Source organism: Podarcis erhardii (genome assembly GCF_964252035.2).
Source record: "Podarcis erhardii genome assembly, chromosome: 2".
NCBI lineage: Eukaryota > Metazoa > Chordata > Lepidosauria > Squamata > Lacertidae > Podarcis > Podarcis erhardii.
Window position 1 is genome coordinate 43,357,382 of NC_138498.1, and position 13,988 is coordinate 43,371,369.

Below are 13,988 nucleotides of genomic sequence, written 5' to 3' on the forward strand. Positions count from 1 at the left end.
GGAGCCTCTTTGAGTGGTGATATTTTGCTCCAGAAGAAGATGTGTATAATGCCCTGTGTTGACAGAACGTTTGGCTGAATTGCTAGAGTCTGGTCCTCCCTGACTTCACCCATATCTAGAGCTTGGAACAGAACTCAGGAATCCTGGCTTCCAGGGCCTTTGCTCACACTCAGGAAGGGCCAAGTAGAGAGGTGCAAGCCAGATTCAGCTGTCAGCTTCAGCTGATCTGAGGACCCTTTATCAAATTTTAATTGAGACGTGGTAGCCAACTGTGCTTGCACTTCTGAAAGGAAAATGAAGCAATGGAATTCCATGTGTATTTAATATGGTAATACATCTTCTTGGATTGTTAGTTTGAAAATTTTCCTCTGCTTTTCCTTTTCCCTGAAGAAGATTTTATGTTGTTTTAAGTTCATTAGTAACTGAATGGATCCTAATTGCAAATAACTATCAGGCAAACTTGGCAATTTCAAAGTTTTTAGCTTTGCTTACTAAATACAAGTGAAATAAACATGTCAAAGTAAATCACTCTTATAGGGCAGGGATGGCGAGCCTTTGGCTCTCTAGATGTTGTTGGACTCCAAGCCCATGAGCCAGCATAGTTATGACCTGGGATGATAGATGTTTCAGACCAGCAGTGTTTGGACGGCCACAGGTTCCCCATCCCTGCTCTAGGGCATCAGAAAGTTTTCTGATGCAAATTATTGTATCCAAATGACACTAATTTGGAAAATTGTCCTATTAATAATTTCCCAGGAAACATACCTCACTGCTGGGAAGAATTAGTGCCTCATTCAGGGACATTTGTCCCACAGCATCCTTTCCTCCCTTTGGTGACCTCATACTATTGAAATGCATGTGCTCCATCTCTGTGATCCTCATACTGCAAACTTTATTACAGAGCCTGACTATCCTTAAGTCAGATTCTTTCAGCCCCAGCTAGTGTCAACATATCTGACCTGGTTTTAAGCCAAAGGCCTCCTGGGAAATAAAGGTTTTAAAAGTGGGAATTTCCATTGGAGGAAGGGTTGTTTTGCACCCTTGGACTGCCAAGCCCTGGGAGGATATATTTCTTAAGACATTTCAAGGGCATCCTTTTCTGTGAAGGGATAAACTTGGCAAGCCTGATGTCAAGGTCATAGTAGAATAAACTATGATGTGTTGTCAGGGGTAGGCCAGAATTCAAAAGACCAGCTCTGTAATTGATACAGTATTATGGTTTTGATTGTATATTATGGCGTAGCTACTGTGGTGGGATAAAAACCCTAGTCTACCTCCCTTATCAGGGACATGATACTGGTCTTCATGGTATAATTTGAGTCTTTTGCGGGGAGTGGAGAATCTGGCCATACAACTGTCACCTCATTCTTGCCTCTGTCTTGAAGAAACAACTTACGATGGTCTTGCAGAATGAAAAGTCAGTAGGTAAACTGTTACAGCTCTTTGGGTCGGTTACATTTGCAAGTTTAACATCACGGGGATTTCCTGAATGCTTCCTGCATGTCTTGCAGTGAACACTGTATTGTCCATCTGAAAGTACAGAAGAACCTTGGAAGTCGAACGGAATCTGTTCCGGAAGTCCGTTCAACTTCCAAAATGTTTGGAAACCAAAGCATGGCTACCGATTGGCTGCAGGAAGCTCCTGCAACCAATTGGAAGCCGTGTCGGACGTTTGGGTTCCAAAGAACCTTCGCAAACCGGAATACTCACTTCTGGGTTTGTGGCGTTCGGGAGCCAAAACATTTGACTTGCAAGGCATTCGGGATCCAAGGTACGATTGTACATGGAATACAGAATGGACAGAACCCAAGGAGTTCCAGTTGGTTAATCTTCATGTGTCTTCCAAGGCATGTGAGTCTCCCTCAGGCATTTGCTGTGTGCACATATGGTGGAGATCTAGGAACAATGTCTGCCCTGCAAAGCACAAAATGTTCCCCAAATAAAGTGTGGTGGCTTGACACTTGTGCAAAAAGGGGTTTATGAGCTGTGAGTCAGTAGTGCATTCATTCCCAAGACGCTGGGCTCCTGTGAAATGCCCAAAGATCAAGCTCCATGCTACTGTAATAACTTTGCTGCACAAACTGCATGCACAGGGAACTACAGAGGCCTATGTTTTTAAACAGGAAGGTCCAGAGTAGACAATTGTGAAAGAGCAACAGATCTTGCAGTCGTCAAGGGTTACTGCTTTTTTGCTTTACAAAGATTAAACATGGGTACTAGTCCTAGCAATCAGATCATGGTTAGCATGCTATACTAGTTATGATGAAACCATCATTGCAAATATACAGTATATCTAGGCATGCGGTGCAATGAAAAATCCGTGGTTTCAGAGTGTAGCTAATGCTGCTTTTCTTGATTAACAAATTGTATCTGAAGAGAAATGATGCTGTTGTTGAGGAAACAGAGGTCACCGAGACAGAGAAGCATTTACTTCTCCAAATTCTTTTAAAAGTGTCTTAAATGCTTGAAACTTTAAGGGTGTCTTTACAAGATAAATTCTCTGGGTTTTTTCTTTCTTTCTTACAAGACATGTTTGATTAAAAACCCACTATTGCACCATGGGCCAACATGTCACTAAAGATTCAGTGAGACCAGATCATCAGGCCTCAAATATTTATTTTATTTATTTTATTAAATTTATATCCTGCCCTTTCTCCTAAAGGAGCTCAGAGTAGCAAACATAGCACCTGACGTCTTGGGTGAGGTGTGCTGTCCTTCATAAGATTTATTATGGACACAGCTGTGTGAGTTTGGGAAAGACAAAATATTGCTAGCTATCATAGTCCAAATTCTGTGCTGAATCTTGCAAGCTGCATAAATTATATAAATCAAGCAAGTTTGTTTAGTTTGCCTAACTTTTGTGTTAGCTTGTAGAGAAGGGCAAGGAACTAATGCAAGGTACTGAAGCCTTAACCCCTTACTGCTGGAAAATCTAGGCTCCCCACTGCCCTCCTCCTGGGCATAGTACGTGGTGTTTAAAAAATGATTCTTGGTTGGTGGTTTTCTACAAACAAGATTGAATTCTTAACTTGTTTGATTGTTTACATAGAATTGTTGATTGACAGAGCCCTAAATACTGGCCTGAATGACCCTTGGGCACATAACCCTTACAATCTCTCTCTCTCTCTCTCTCTCTCTCTCTCTCTCTCTCTCTCTCCATGTTGCTTGCATGTTTAGTGCTGCTTGTCATTTAAGGAAGGGATGGTTGGGGTGGAGGTGAGAAGCCAGGACTCCTGGCATCTGGCTGAGCCCTGCAAATAGCATGAGGATTAAGCAGTCAAAGCAGTGGGAGCCAGAGCACCTCAATTGTAGTCTTTGGCTTTTCACTGCCTTGAAGGGTGACCTCTGCCACTTCTTATTCCCAGTGGTTCTTTAAAGAGCATGAAACCTATTTGCCTTCTAACTTGTTTCTAGACGGTTTGATGCAAAGCTAGAGCCTTGGAGAGCTAATTTCTTGGGCTTTGGGGGAGGCTAATGTTGATTTGAGCAAAGAAAGTTCTTTGGGTTGCTTGTGTTCGCTCTCTTTGGAAGGTGGAAAATCAAGGCTCTTGGGAGTTCATCTTCTGCTTTGCCATGTTTTGGGAGGGGGGAGAATATTTTCTCTTTGCCACTGTGGCCCATGTTGCAATTCCATCCCATCCCATGTTATATATGAGAGGGAAGTGTGATCACTGATTCCCTTTGTTTGCCACACATTTTAGGCAGTCTGGTTTCAGACTGGCTTGCTTGTGTGTAGGTTTAGGTCAGGCCTTTTCTTTGGAGATAAGGTTCCATGCAAGAGCTGAGAATTATGTTTATGGCTGCAAGGCCCTCTACATTTGGGTGCCTGTGTCTGAAAAGCGTACATGTGTTGGAATGTTGGTTGTAGAGTTGGAGATGTGGGGAGGGCATTCCACTGGCTCAAACTTGGCTCTGTGCTCTGGAAAGGACGAAAGGGTAGGAAATTGTGGGTTTGTGTTGTGTCAGGAATGCTTCCCTCTGAGATACCTGGCTATGCATGTTATACTTCCTGTGAGATTGTGTACATATTCACGTATGCAGTGTTACATGTGCTTAAGCTGGTTTGAAAGCATTCAGGCACAGGGTGTGTTTATGCTGTCTTTGTGAGCTCCTGGCATTGTGTGCACGTGTATGTATGTGTACACATGCAACTGTGCTGGGAATACTTTTCATTATTGTGCTTGCTAGCTGTGTTTGAGATGGTTGTCCCATATTGTTCACCTGTAAGAGTGTGTGTATGTGTAAAAGAAACTCACTGACTGTTTAGGTTTCGGTGAGCAGAGTGTCTGCACCTACCATATTTGTATGCAGCCTTTGCTAGTTACACGTTGTTCAAGTTGTGGGGAGGGTGAAATCCATAGTGGCGTAGGTTCATTTTGGGTGTGGGGGAATTTAATATGGTCTGCATACAGGGCGGTTGCTGAGAGCACATTTTGCTGCAGTGCTGCTGCTGGCTCTGCATGCCGACAGAGTGAGGGGCGGCAGTGGAGGGGGGAGAGGCATTGTCTGGGACTGATCTGTGTGCTGGGCACGCACTCTGTTACAAGTGGGTCTCTAGGAAATGGCTGAGAGTGAGTGTATTGCCTGGGCCCCAGCTCCTTCCATCTTCTCTCTGCTCTCGAGAGGGGAGGGGTCTCAGCCAGCATCCCTTTGCTGCTCGGCTGCATCTCCCTTCTTCAGTAGGCCCAGAGCACTTGTAGTGTCTCTTGAGCCTGAAAAGGGGTTCCTTTGGGAATGGATGTGTCTCTAATTTTGTTCCTTTCAGAGGGCACTCAAACACCCCTCTCAGGGCTGGCAGAGATGGGTGCCTGTGGTTCTTTCCCCTAGCCTGGGCCCCATCAGGGGACGTGCTTTGCTTGGCTTAGCTTGGGCATTTACTAAATGGCTCCTCCTACCCACTCACGATGGCACATAGGAGCGAGAGGAAGACGGCAGGCTCCCCATTTTTCTGTGCCAGTTTTGTTAGGCCCTTGTCCTTCCACTTTTAGTTTTGCAGGTTTTTTAAAAAAAATACTAGCCTCCCCAAACACAGGGCTCTCTATACAGATCTGTGGAGGTTGAATCTCACTTTCAGCTAGCTCTCTCGGTGGCAGTTGTCAGAGGTCACAAAGTACTTGTGGAATCTCCATAACTCCAATGACTCGCCATGATCTGAGACTGCTGGGTTGTTTAGTGATTCTAGTTGGTTATCTGCAGTCCTCAGATGATCTCTGTCTTCTCTAGAATGCCCAGTCCCCCAGAAACTGCTGTTTTTCCCTTCCTGGTTGCTTGGGGATTCCAGATGGATCCCTGTGCTTGCCCCTTTCTTTGCTAGATTGTGGGAAACCAATGTTTTTTCTTGCCGTTTTGCATATTGTCTCTTTTCCCTATGACTTTTGATGGTATTCTGCATACTTTTTGACCTTTGCCAATGAAGCCGGTCTCTAGTTACTGGGCAGTGTAGAGGCTGAGGTTGCACTAACTGAGCCAGCTAAGCCTACTTGTGGCTTGTGAGAAATTCTGTCTACTCCCTTCGTTTGAAGCATTTCTGCCTTATTCCTGTTTTGTGTTGTCTGACGTGACCCCTTGAAGATGCATCTGCAGACCTTCAATTATTATTTCCATCTCTCTATGTTCAGAAGCCTAACAATAGCATATATGAATTGTTCCATGGATGATAATTTTAGCAAGAACCTCCTGTTGTGGGACTGTGGGCAATGCTTGGGATGGGAAGAATCTGCTCTCAGTTGCCATTATCATCTTGTTTAAGTGAAAAGGTTTTCTGTGAGGGAGAGAGAGAGAGAAGGGCCACAGCCCAGTGGCAAAGTTCTGCTTACAAAAAGTCCCAGGCTCAATTCTAATATTTCCATGCATTCTTGTCTGAACCCCTAGAGAGATGCTGCCAGTTGTGTAGACCAGGGGTGCACTGTTTAAAATAAGCCAGGTGCCAGGCACGTTTTGCTACTGACACAGGTCCACTTGCAACAGTGTGGAGATTTCTGGGCACCAGGTTGGCAATCACAGTTGAAAAATCTCTGCCTTACTCCATAGTTAGTACCATTTCTCTTTCCACTGTGTATGTTTATTCTTGCATACTGGGACAAGTGAATTGTTGTAAGAGCAAGCTACAGTCAAGCAATGTAGTTGAGATAATAGAATCATAGAACTGTGGCATTGGAAGGGATTCTGGGGGTCATTTAGTCTAATCCCCTGGCAAACAGACATTTTGTTGTGGCGACTACAACCTAGATTCAAGATGTCATTTGGTGCCTAGTTTATATACCTGAGTTTCTAACAGTGCGCATGTGGCCCTCCAGATGTTGCTGGGCTCCAACTCCCATAATTCCTGACCGCTGGCCATTGTGGCTGCATCATGGGAGTTGAGAGTCCAGCAGTATTAGTCTATCCTTCCTGGTGTGGACAGTAGGGAGCTATATAAACCAATAGTTTGACTTTGTATAAGTCAGCTTTGTATGAGCAAAACACTGCTTTGGGGGTGCAATGGAGATTGTAAAAGCAAAAGATACAAGTTCAGTCCATATCCTTTATCCTGGGGCAAGAGCTAAGCATGACTATAACACATAAGAGGTGCTTTTTGAGCTCGTGGCATGATGATAATAGTTATTTCCTCGTTGTTGTTGTTGTTGTTGTTGTTGTCCTTGTCCTTGCACCAGGTTGAGCGTACATGGGAGCTTTTGTTGAGCTGTTGTGACCAGTAACCTTTGCTAGATCTGTTCTTCACAGCCTGGGCATTGCTTTGTTGTTTCTACAGCTGTGCAATGGCATGCTCTAACCAAGCTCTTTCTCTTTCCCTACAGCCATACAGTGCTTGGATGGTGACAAGCCCTGCGAGAATGGTGGGAGCTGTGTTGTTTACTCCAACGGGATAGCTGCCTGCATGTAAGTGACACCCTTACACAACTTTGCCCATGGGTTCAACAACAGCCAGTGCGTCAAACCATCTTGGGGGTTTGTAGGGTTGGGCCACTGCCTTCAAAGGGCAGACGAGTAGTGTAATTTGGGAGCTGTAAAGTTGTCATTGTGAAAAATTACTGCTTGGCTTGAAGTGGGAGAGCAGCGAGCTCTGTTGACAGGATGCAGTATAGCTTAGGAAATATGGGGCCTGGAAATGCTTCAAAAGTCACATGACGTGCATCCTTCTCCATGGCTTTGCATTAGGCCTGTAGGAACTAATGACTGGTGCAGATTGGCTTCCACTGCATACTTTGACTATTCTTCAGCTGGGATTCTGTTTGCCATGGGACACTGGAATAATTTGGTCTCAACGTCCATTTAGAGACATCCACTTGACGGAGTGGATATCATATTGGACTAATTTAAGGAAACTTGAGTTTGAATTCCTGCTAGCCAGCGAAGCACTAAAGACAGGAGATCTTGGGCCAATTCTTATTAATCTATCTAAACTACCTCATGGGGTGGTGTTTTGTTTTGTTAAGATAAAATATGATAACCCGCCCCCGCCCGCCCCCAATGTAAGGCACCCTAAGTTCCTGGGAAGAAGAGTGGAATATAAATGTGGTAAACAAACATCTTACAAGGAGGAAAGAAGAGGGAAGAAGAACAGGTTTTCTGGTTACCACAACAATTATATTAATATGAATCTACAAAGGAGCTAAGGGCCCAAACAGATGATATGAAGAAGATCTGGATCTGAATTGAGCAGCTGCAATGGGTGTGTGTATTTAGGGCAGTGTTAGGAAACCTCTGACCCGCCAAATGTTGTCATTGGACTCCAGGTCCCATCAGTTCCCAGCAGTGTGGCTGGTGGCCAGGGATGATGGGAGTTGTGGTCAAACAACTTCTGCAGGACCACAGGTTCCCTGCCCTGGTCTAGGATTTAACACTTCCCCTCCATTTTTGAATCTCAATTCCTGTTCATGTAGTTGATATTAATCCCACAGCAGAAAACATACACATGATGGTGGGATGGCTCAAGGTGTTAAAGGAAGACCCCTTTGATCAAATTTGGAACACCTCACACAACTGTTTTTAGGTTGAAATCAGAATTTATGAAGCCTTGATCACAAATCTTCCACTGTCTCATTTCTTTTGACCCTAAAATATGATAATTTATCATGGAAAAGAAGGACAATATCCCAGATAAAGGGAGGATAGATTACATTATTGGCCGTAGCAATTCTGAATATAATCACATGGGCTCTTATAAAGGAAGAAAGGTATAAAGTGAACAAATTTGAACAGGAATGGGAACTCTTTAAGAAGTTTTGGAATGCTAAACAAAGTATGGTATGCGGTGATCCTTTCTATTGGAATTTAAGACAATACTTCAGATATGCGACTCTCAAGCATTTTTTTATTAAAAAAAATATAGTTGTAATTTCTTTGTTTTGATACGTAATCTAATAAACTAAAACTTTTGTGAATTGCTAAAATGTTTTGCAGGTGTTTGGGTTTTTTTTTTAATCTTTTGATATGATCTTACAACATGATCCTATACATGCCTACTTGGAAGTAAGCCTTAATAATATATGCTCAGAGAAATATTTTATCAGATTAAAAGATTTCTACATTATAAATACAGTAGTACCTCGGGTTACAGACGCTTCAGGTTACGTTATTTCGGGTTGTGCACTGCGCCGAACCTGGAAATACCGGAACGGGTTACTTCCGGGTTATGGCGCTCGCGCATGAGCAGAAGCGCTAAATCACGCTTTGCGCATGTGCAGAAGACCAAATCGCAACCCACGCATGCACAGATGCAGCGTTGCGGGTTGCGAATGTGCTTCCCTCATGGATCATGTTCACAACCCAAGGTTTCACTGTACATCTTAATGGTGTTTTAAGTGTTTATAGTGTTTAAAATTTTAATATATGTGACAATTCTGTGTGTTTGTTTTATGTCCTGAGAATTAATTGCCTTAATGGAATTTAGAATATTTGAAGTGTCATAACGTCTCTATATTTCTGTTTCATGAATTTATTAGACTAAATATGTATTTCTAATCTCCATAGTATGTTAAAATTGTGACAAAGCTTGGTTTATTTTTTAAAAAAGATCATTTATCAGACAAAGAATGTCTCTTGTTGGAACGTTGTAATGGGGATCTGTCAGTACAGATGCCTGTTGTTTTTATAGGTTTGAAAGCTGCTGCTAGACTGTCCTCCTCTTCTTTTGATCTTGAGCTTGTGTTTTAACAGGCGCCCTGCTGAAGGGTGGGAGAGTACCCTAGCTCCTAAGGGCATCGCTGATGCTGCCGGTAGTGTCCAGGGCTGGTTTTATATTGCCGTTTAATGCAGTTGCTTTTCTGTAATAGGGGTTCCATACTGTGGTGTTAAAGCTCGAAAGGGGGAGACCAAGGATGTGCGGATGACATAATTATTGGGATTTCAGCATAGTTCTTTGTTGTGTTAGCCAAGCCACGTGGTCCTGGTGGTTTCCTGGCAATGGATGGTCCAGATGTACAGACCTGGATTTAGCCGGGCCAGGGATGCTTACTCGCCCTCCTTCCTGTAGTTGCTTCTCGTAGTGGCAGGTGTTTGAGCAAATTCTGTGAGCTCCTAGCTTAGTATGGTGTTGCCTGTGTTGGAATCCAGGACAGGTGGATCTGCCTGCAGCTGGCACGCCCAGAACAGGTGAATCACTGGGAGGCTCGAAGCCCGGCCTGGATCCCTGGATGGGATGATAGGACAAGAAAAGACTACCAGTCACCTGTAAGTCCTGTTCAGAACGCAGCTGTGCCACCAAGGAGACTGGGCACTTAACCAAGTCTGTGGGTGGGGTGGGGTGGGGTTGGAATAGTGGGGAAATCTAAGGAAAGCTGGATATGTTCCTCTGGGGGCTCAGGAGAGAGGAAGAAAAAGGAAGGTTGCTCTTGGCATCATGGTCTGAAACCTGTCGGACAGGTTGGGTGGGGAGGCCTGGGAGTGCCCAGTGCTGAAGGGAAAACACTCCTCCTCCTCCTCCCCTCCCCCTCTCTCCCCCTCCCCCACTAAACACCTGCAGAGAGGCCTCTTAAAGGGGCGGTCACCATTTGGTTCCTTTGGGCCTGGCAATGCCAAATTGGAGGAGGTGGACAATGGGTGGTTCTCAGGTTAGTTTTGCCTCTCTCTTTAATCCACCCCCTCCTCAAATCTTGAAGAAGGTGGGGCTTGGCTGAGGGCTGTCAGAGACACTTCACATGAATGTGAAAACAGGCTTTCTTAGGAGATGGCAGGTGCAGCTGCTAAGAAGAGCAGTGGAAGGAAACGGAATGTTTCTGGAGCTGGGAATGGGGAAGCCAAGGCGGCAGGAGTGGTCTAGAATGGAAATGGGATCAGAATGGGCCCTGGTGAGAGAAATCGGGCGGCTGGGGCACTGAAAATGTGCACAGCAATGAAATCCGTGTCACTGTTTTTAATGCTGAGGTTAATAGTCACCACAGATTCCTGGTTTTTATTTTTAAGAGAAATTAACACTAAAATGTAAGGGCCATTGGAGGAGGTTCTGTACTTGGTACAGCTTCTGTCTGCCTTTACTGCTTGTTCATGTGTCCCTTTTCCCACACATCTGTTTCATAACTCAGAGGTTCTCAAACTTTTTTTGCAGAGAATTTGAACATTGAGGGGGGGGGTCCCCTTTAACTTTTTCGTTTTTTGGGAGGTGGGGAGGGAATTAGCAGGCAGCACCAGCATAGTATTACAAAAATCAGAGGATCTAGACCAGGGCCTTGTTGGTCTGTTTGATAATCTGGTCCTGGACAAAGCGACCACTAGTTCTGCTGTTGGGAAGAAGTAAACCAAGTGCAGGGCCTAGTCTTCTTCTTCTTCCTCCTCCTCCTCCTGGGATTGTCTTCCGTAAACACGGTTTTAACAATGAGTCCGTAAGTGACTGTGGAGGCCAATTCTCCTAGTGCATTGCCTTTCTGTGGGCCACCAGAATGAACTTATGGTGCCCCCTTTTAATGTTAAAATAATATCTCCTCACCCCTTGCTTTATACATGAATAAGAAGACACATCAAAATAAACATGTGTCTGACACTGCGGTGTCTAGTGCAGCCTTTAGTGTGACATTAGAATCCCAGACCAGTTACACATATGGCAGAGCTCTTTAATGTCAGAAATCTTGCATCCTTTGCTCTTTAATCCTGTAGTGTATACTATAAATTCTCTATACTATACCATACCATACAGTGCAGTGTATAGTGGTACCTCGGGTTACATACGCTTCAGGTTACAGACTCCGCTAACCCAGAAATAGTACCTCAGGATGCTTCAGGATGAATATAGAAATCGTGCTCCGGCGGTGTTGCAGCAGCAGGAGGCCCCATTAGCTAAAGTGGTGCTTCAGGTTAAGAACAGTTTCAGGTTAAGAACAGACCTCCGGAACGAATTAAGTACTTAACCCGAGGTACCACTGTATAGCTTGCCATAAGGTGACAGATTCCAGAGCAAATGGAAGCATATAGGCAAGTTGCCCCTTGGTATATGATGTTGGAGCCCAAAGAAGGGTTATGACAGCTGGCAGTACAAAGCAACTCACATTAATGATCTCATTTGCAAGTACTGTAATGCTAATCCAAACCATGGCTTGGCAGGAGCAAGCAAAAGGGCAGGTCCCCAGAGCAAAGATTGCAACTACAGTACTCTTCCTTGGACCTGCTGTGTTACCTGGAGTCAAACCATTGGGTCAAAACCTGGTTTTCTCTCCATAAAAAGCACAAGCTGAACCCAGTATTCTTGTTTTACCACATGGGGATTACCTAGGGAGGCAGACTACAAGCTCAGTTTCGGATGTAATGCTGAGCTAAACCATGACTTACTTCTGGGTAGTGTAGGAGCAGCAGGACTAGGGGAGTTCTGGGCCCAAAAAGCCCAGAATAAAATTTAAGATATTAATTGATGCAAAAGATAGAGGGGGGTTTGCCCTGCCGGATTTAAGACTTTATTACGAAGCAGCAGCTTTCTGCTGGTTGAAGGATTGGCTACTTCTTGAGAATACTGATATTTTGGATTTGGAAGGGTTTGACAATAGGTTTGGTTGGCACGCTTACATATGGTATGACAAGGTTAAAGCTCATAAAGGTTTTAAAAATCATGTGGTTAGGAAAGCATTATACAATGTCTGGACTCGATATAAAGATTTGTTGGAAAACAAAACTCCTAGGTGGTTATCACCAATGGAGGCTAAAGAAGTGAAGAAACTTAATATGGAATCTAATTGGCCAAAATATTCTGAAATCTTAGAACAAGAAAGTGGTAAATTTAAATTAAAGAGATTTGAAGAAATAAAGTCCATGGTAAGAGATTGGCTCCATTATTATCAAATAATGGAGACCTTTAAACAAGACAGGAAAATTGGCTTCCAGGTGGAGAAATCTAAATTAGAAACAGAACTGCTAGAATCCAATACTAAGAATTTATCAAGAATGTATAATTTGTTGCTGAAGTGGAACACAATAGATGAGACAGTCAAATCAGCTATGATTAAATGGGCACAGGACATCGGTCATGACATTATGTTTGCGGACTGGGAACAGTTATGGACCACCGGTATTAAATTTACGGCATGTAATGCCTTAAGAGAAAACATTATGAAAATGATTTATAGGTGGTACATGACTCCAGTCAAGCTTGCAAAGATCTATCATTTGCCCAACAATAAATGCTGGAAATGTAATGAAACTGAAGGTACCTTCTTTCACCTTTGGTGGACCTGCCCAAAGATCAAAGCCTTCTGGGAAATGATTTATAATGAAATTAAGAAGGTACTTAAATGCACTTTTCATAAGAAACCAGAGGCATTCCTCTTGGGCATGGTTGGCCAACTGGTGACAAGAAAGGACAGGACTTTTTTTATGTACGCTACCGCAGCAGCAAGGATACTACTAGCAAAGTATTGGAAGACGCAAGAATTACCCACACTGGAAGAATGGCAGACGAAAGTGATCGACTTTATGGGATTGGCAGAAATGACCGGCAGAATCCGTGACCAAGAGAAAGAGACGGCGGAGGAAGATTGGAGGAAATTTAAAGTTTATCTTAAGAACTGTTGTAAAATTGATGAGTGCTAAAATGTTAAGGGGAAGGAAGATGCAGAATTGCAGCTGAAACTGTTTGATGAATTAAGATGAAACTGAGAAAAAATAAGTTATAAATATAATTGGACTAAGGGGTTGCTGAAAAATTGCAAAATAAGGATGCAGAGAGGGGGAGGTATAGGGAAGTCCATGAAAGAAGGTTTATGAAAAGGAGGATATGAAAAATATATGTGTGTATGTGTTTGTTTGTTTGTTTGTTTTGTTTGTTTTAAAATGAAAAACCAATAAAAATAAAAAAAATGAAACAAGCCCCCCCCCCAAAGGACTAGGGGAGTAGCGCTGTGGCCACAGTCTTTGCCTATTCACTCTAACCCATGGTTTGGCTTAGCACTGCGTGCAAATTGAGCCAGTTATTTAGAAGCACTGACAGAGGATGAATGAGTCCCTTGCACATATTCTTGCTTTTGCCTCCTGTGTAACATGCAGGGAGGAAAATGGCTCCTCTCCACCATGGTGAGAAGTGTGAACTCTACATGCATGTGGACCTCACATGTCTTAACGCACACAAGGGAGATATGCATCTTCCCAAACATGAATGGACACTAAAAAGAGGGTGCACAAATTGCTTCCTTTGCTATGTTCTACAAGAGAAGGTCACATTACTTTAATGATTTATAGGCTAACCTTCAACAGCAGTATTTTCAGGGCAGCTTACAGATAAATAAAATGGAGTTACCCCTAGTTTATTTGCTTGCTCCCAATTACTTGAGTAGGACGTTTTTGAAAGCACCATGGTACTAATGAGTGGTAATCGGTTTTTTAGTCCCCCAAAACAGGAATTTTGAGTTTGTGACTCCCCAACTCCACATCCATGCTGATGGAGCCCCAGCACTGCCTCACAGTTGATGGGATAATGGCTATAGTGCCAGAACAGCAGTAGTAATCAATCCCACTGTTGGAGCACTGTTTCTACAGCTGGCCTTAGAATGAGGAGCAGGAGAAAGGGACAC

At 43.6% G+C, this 13,988-nt stretch overlaps 1 protein-coding gene across 4 annotated transcripts in view; it reads left to right on the forward strand.

The window, feature by feature from the left end:
• The window catches only part of NOTCH3 (notch receptor 3), a 59,290-nt gene that overhangs the window by 6,338 nt on the left and 38,964 nt on the right, over positions 1-13,988 (forward strand). For all 4 annotated transcript variants that reach the window (XM_081850127.1, XM_081850129.1, XM_081850128.1 and 1 more), the window contains exon 2: positions 6,798-6,879. In XM_081850127.1, the coding sequence (XP_081706253.1) occupies positions 6,798-6,879 (82 nt within the window). The remainder of the gene's footprint in view (positions 1-6,797; positions 6,880-13,988) is intronic.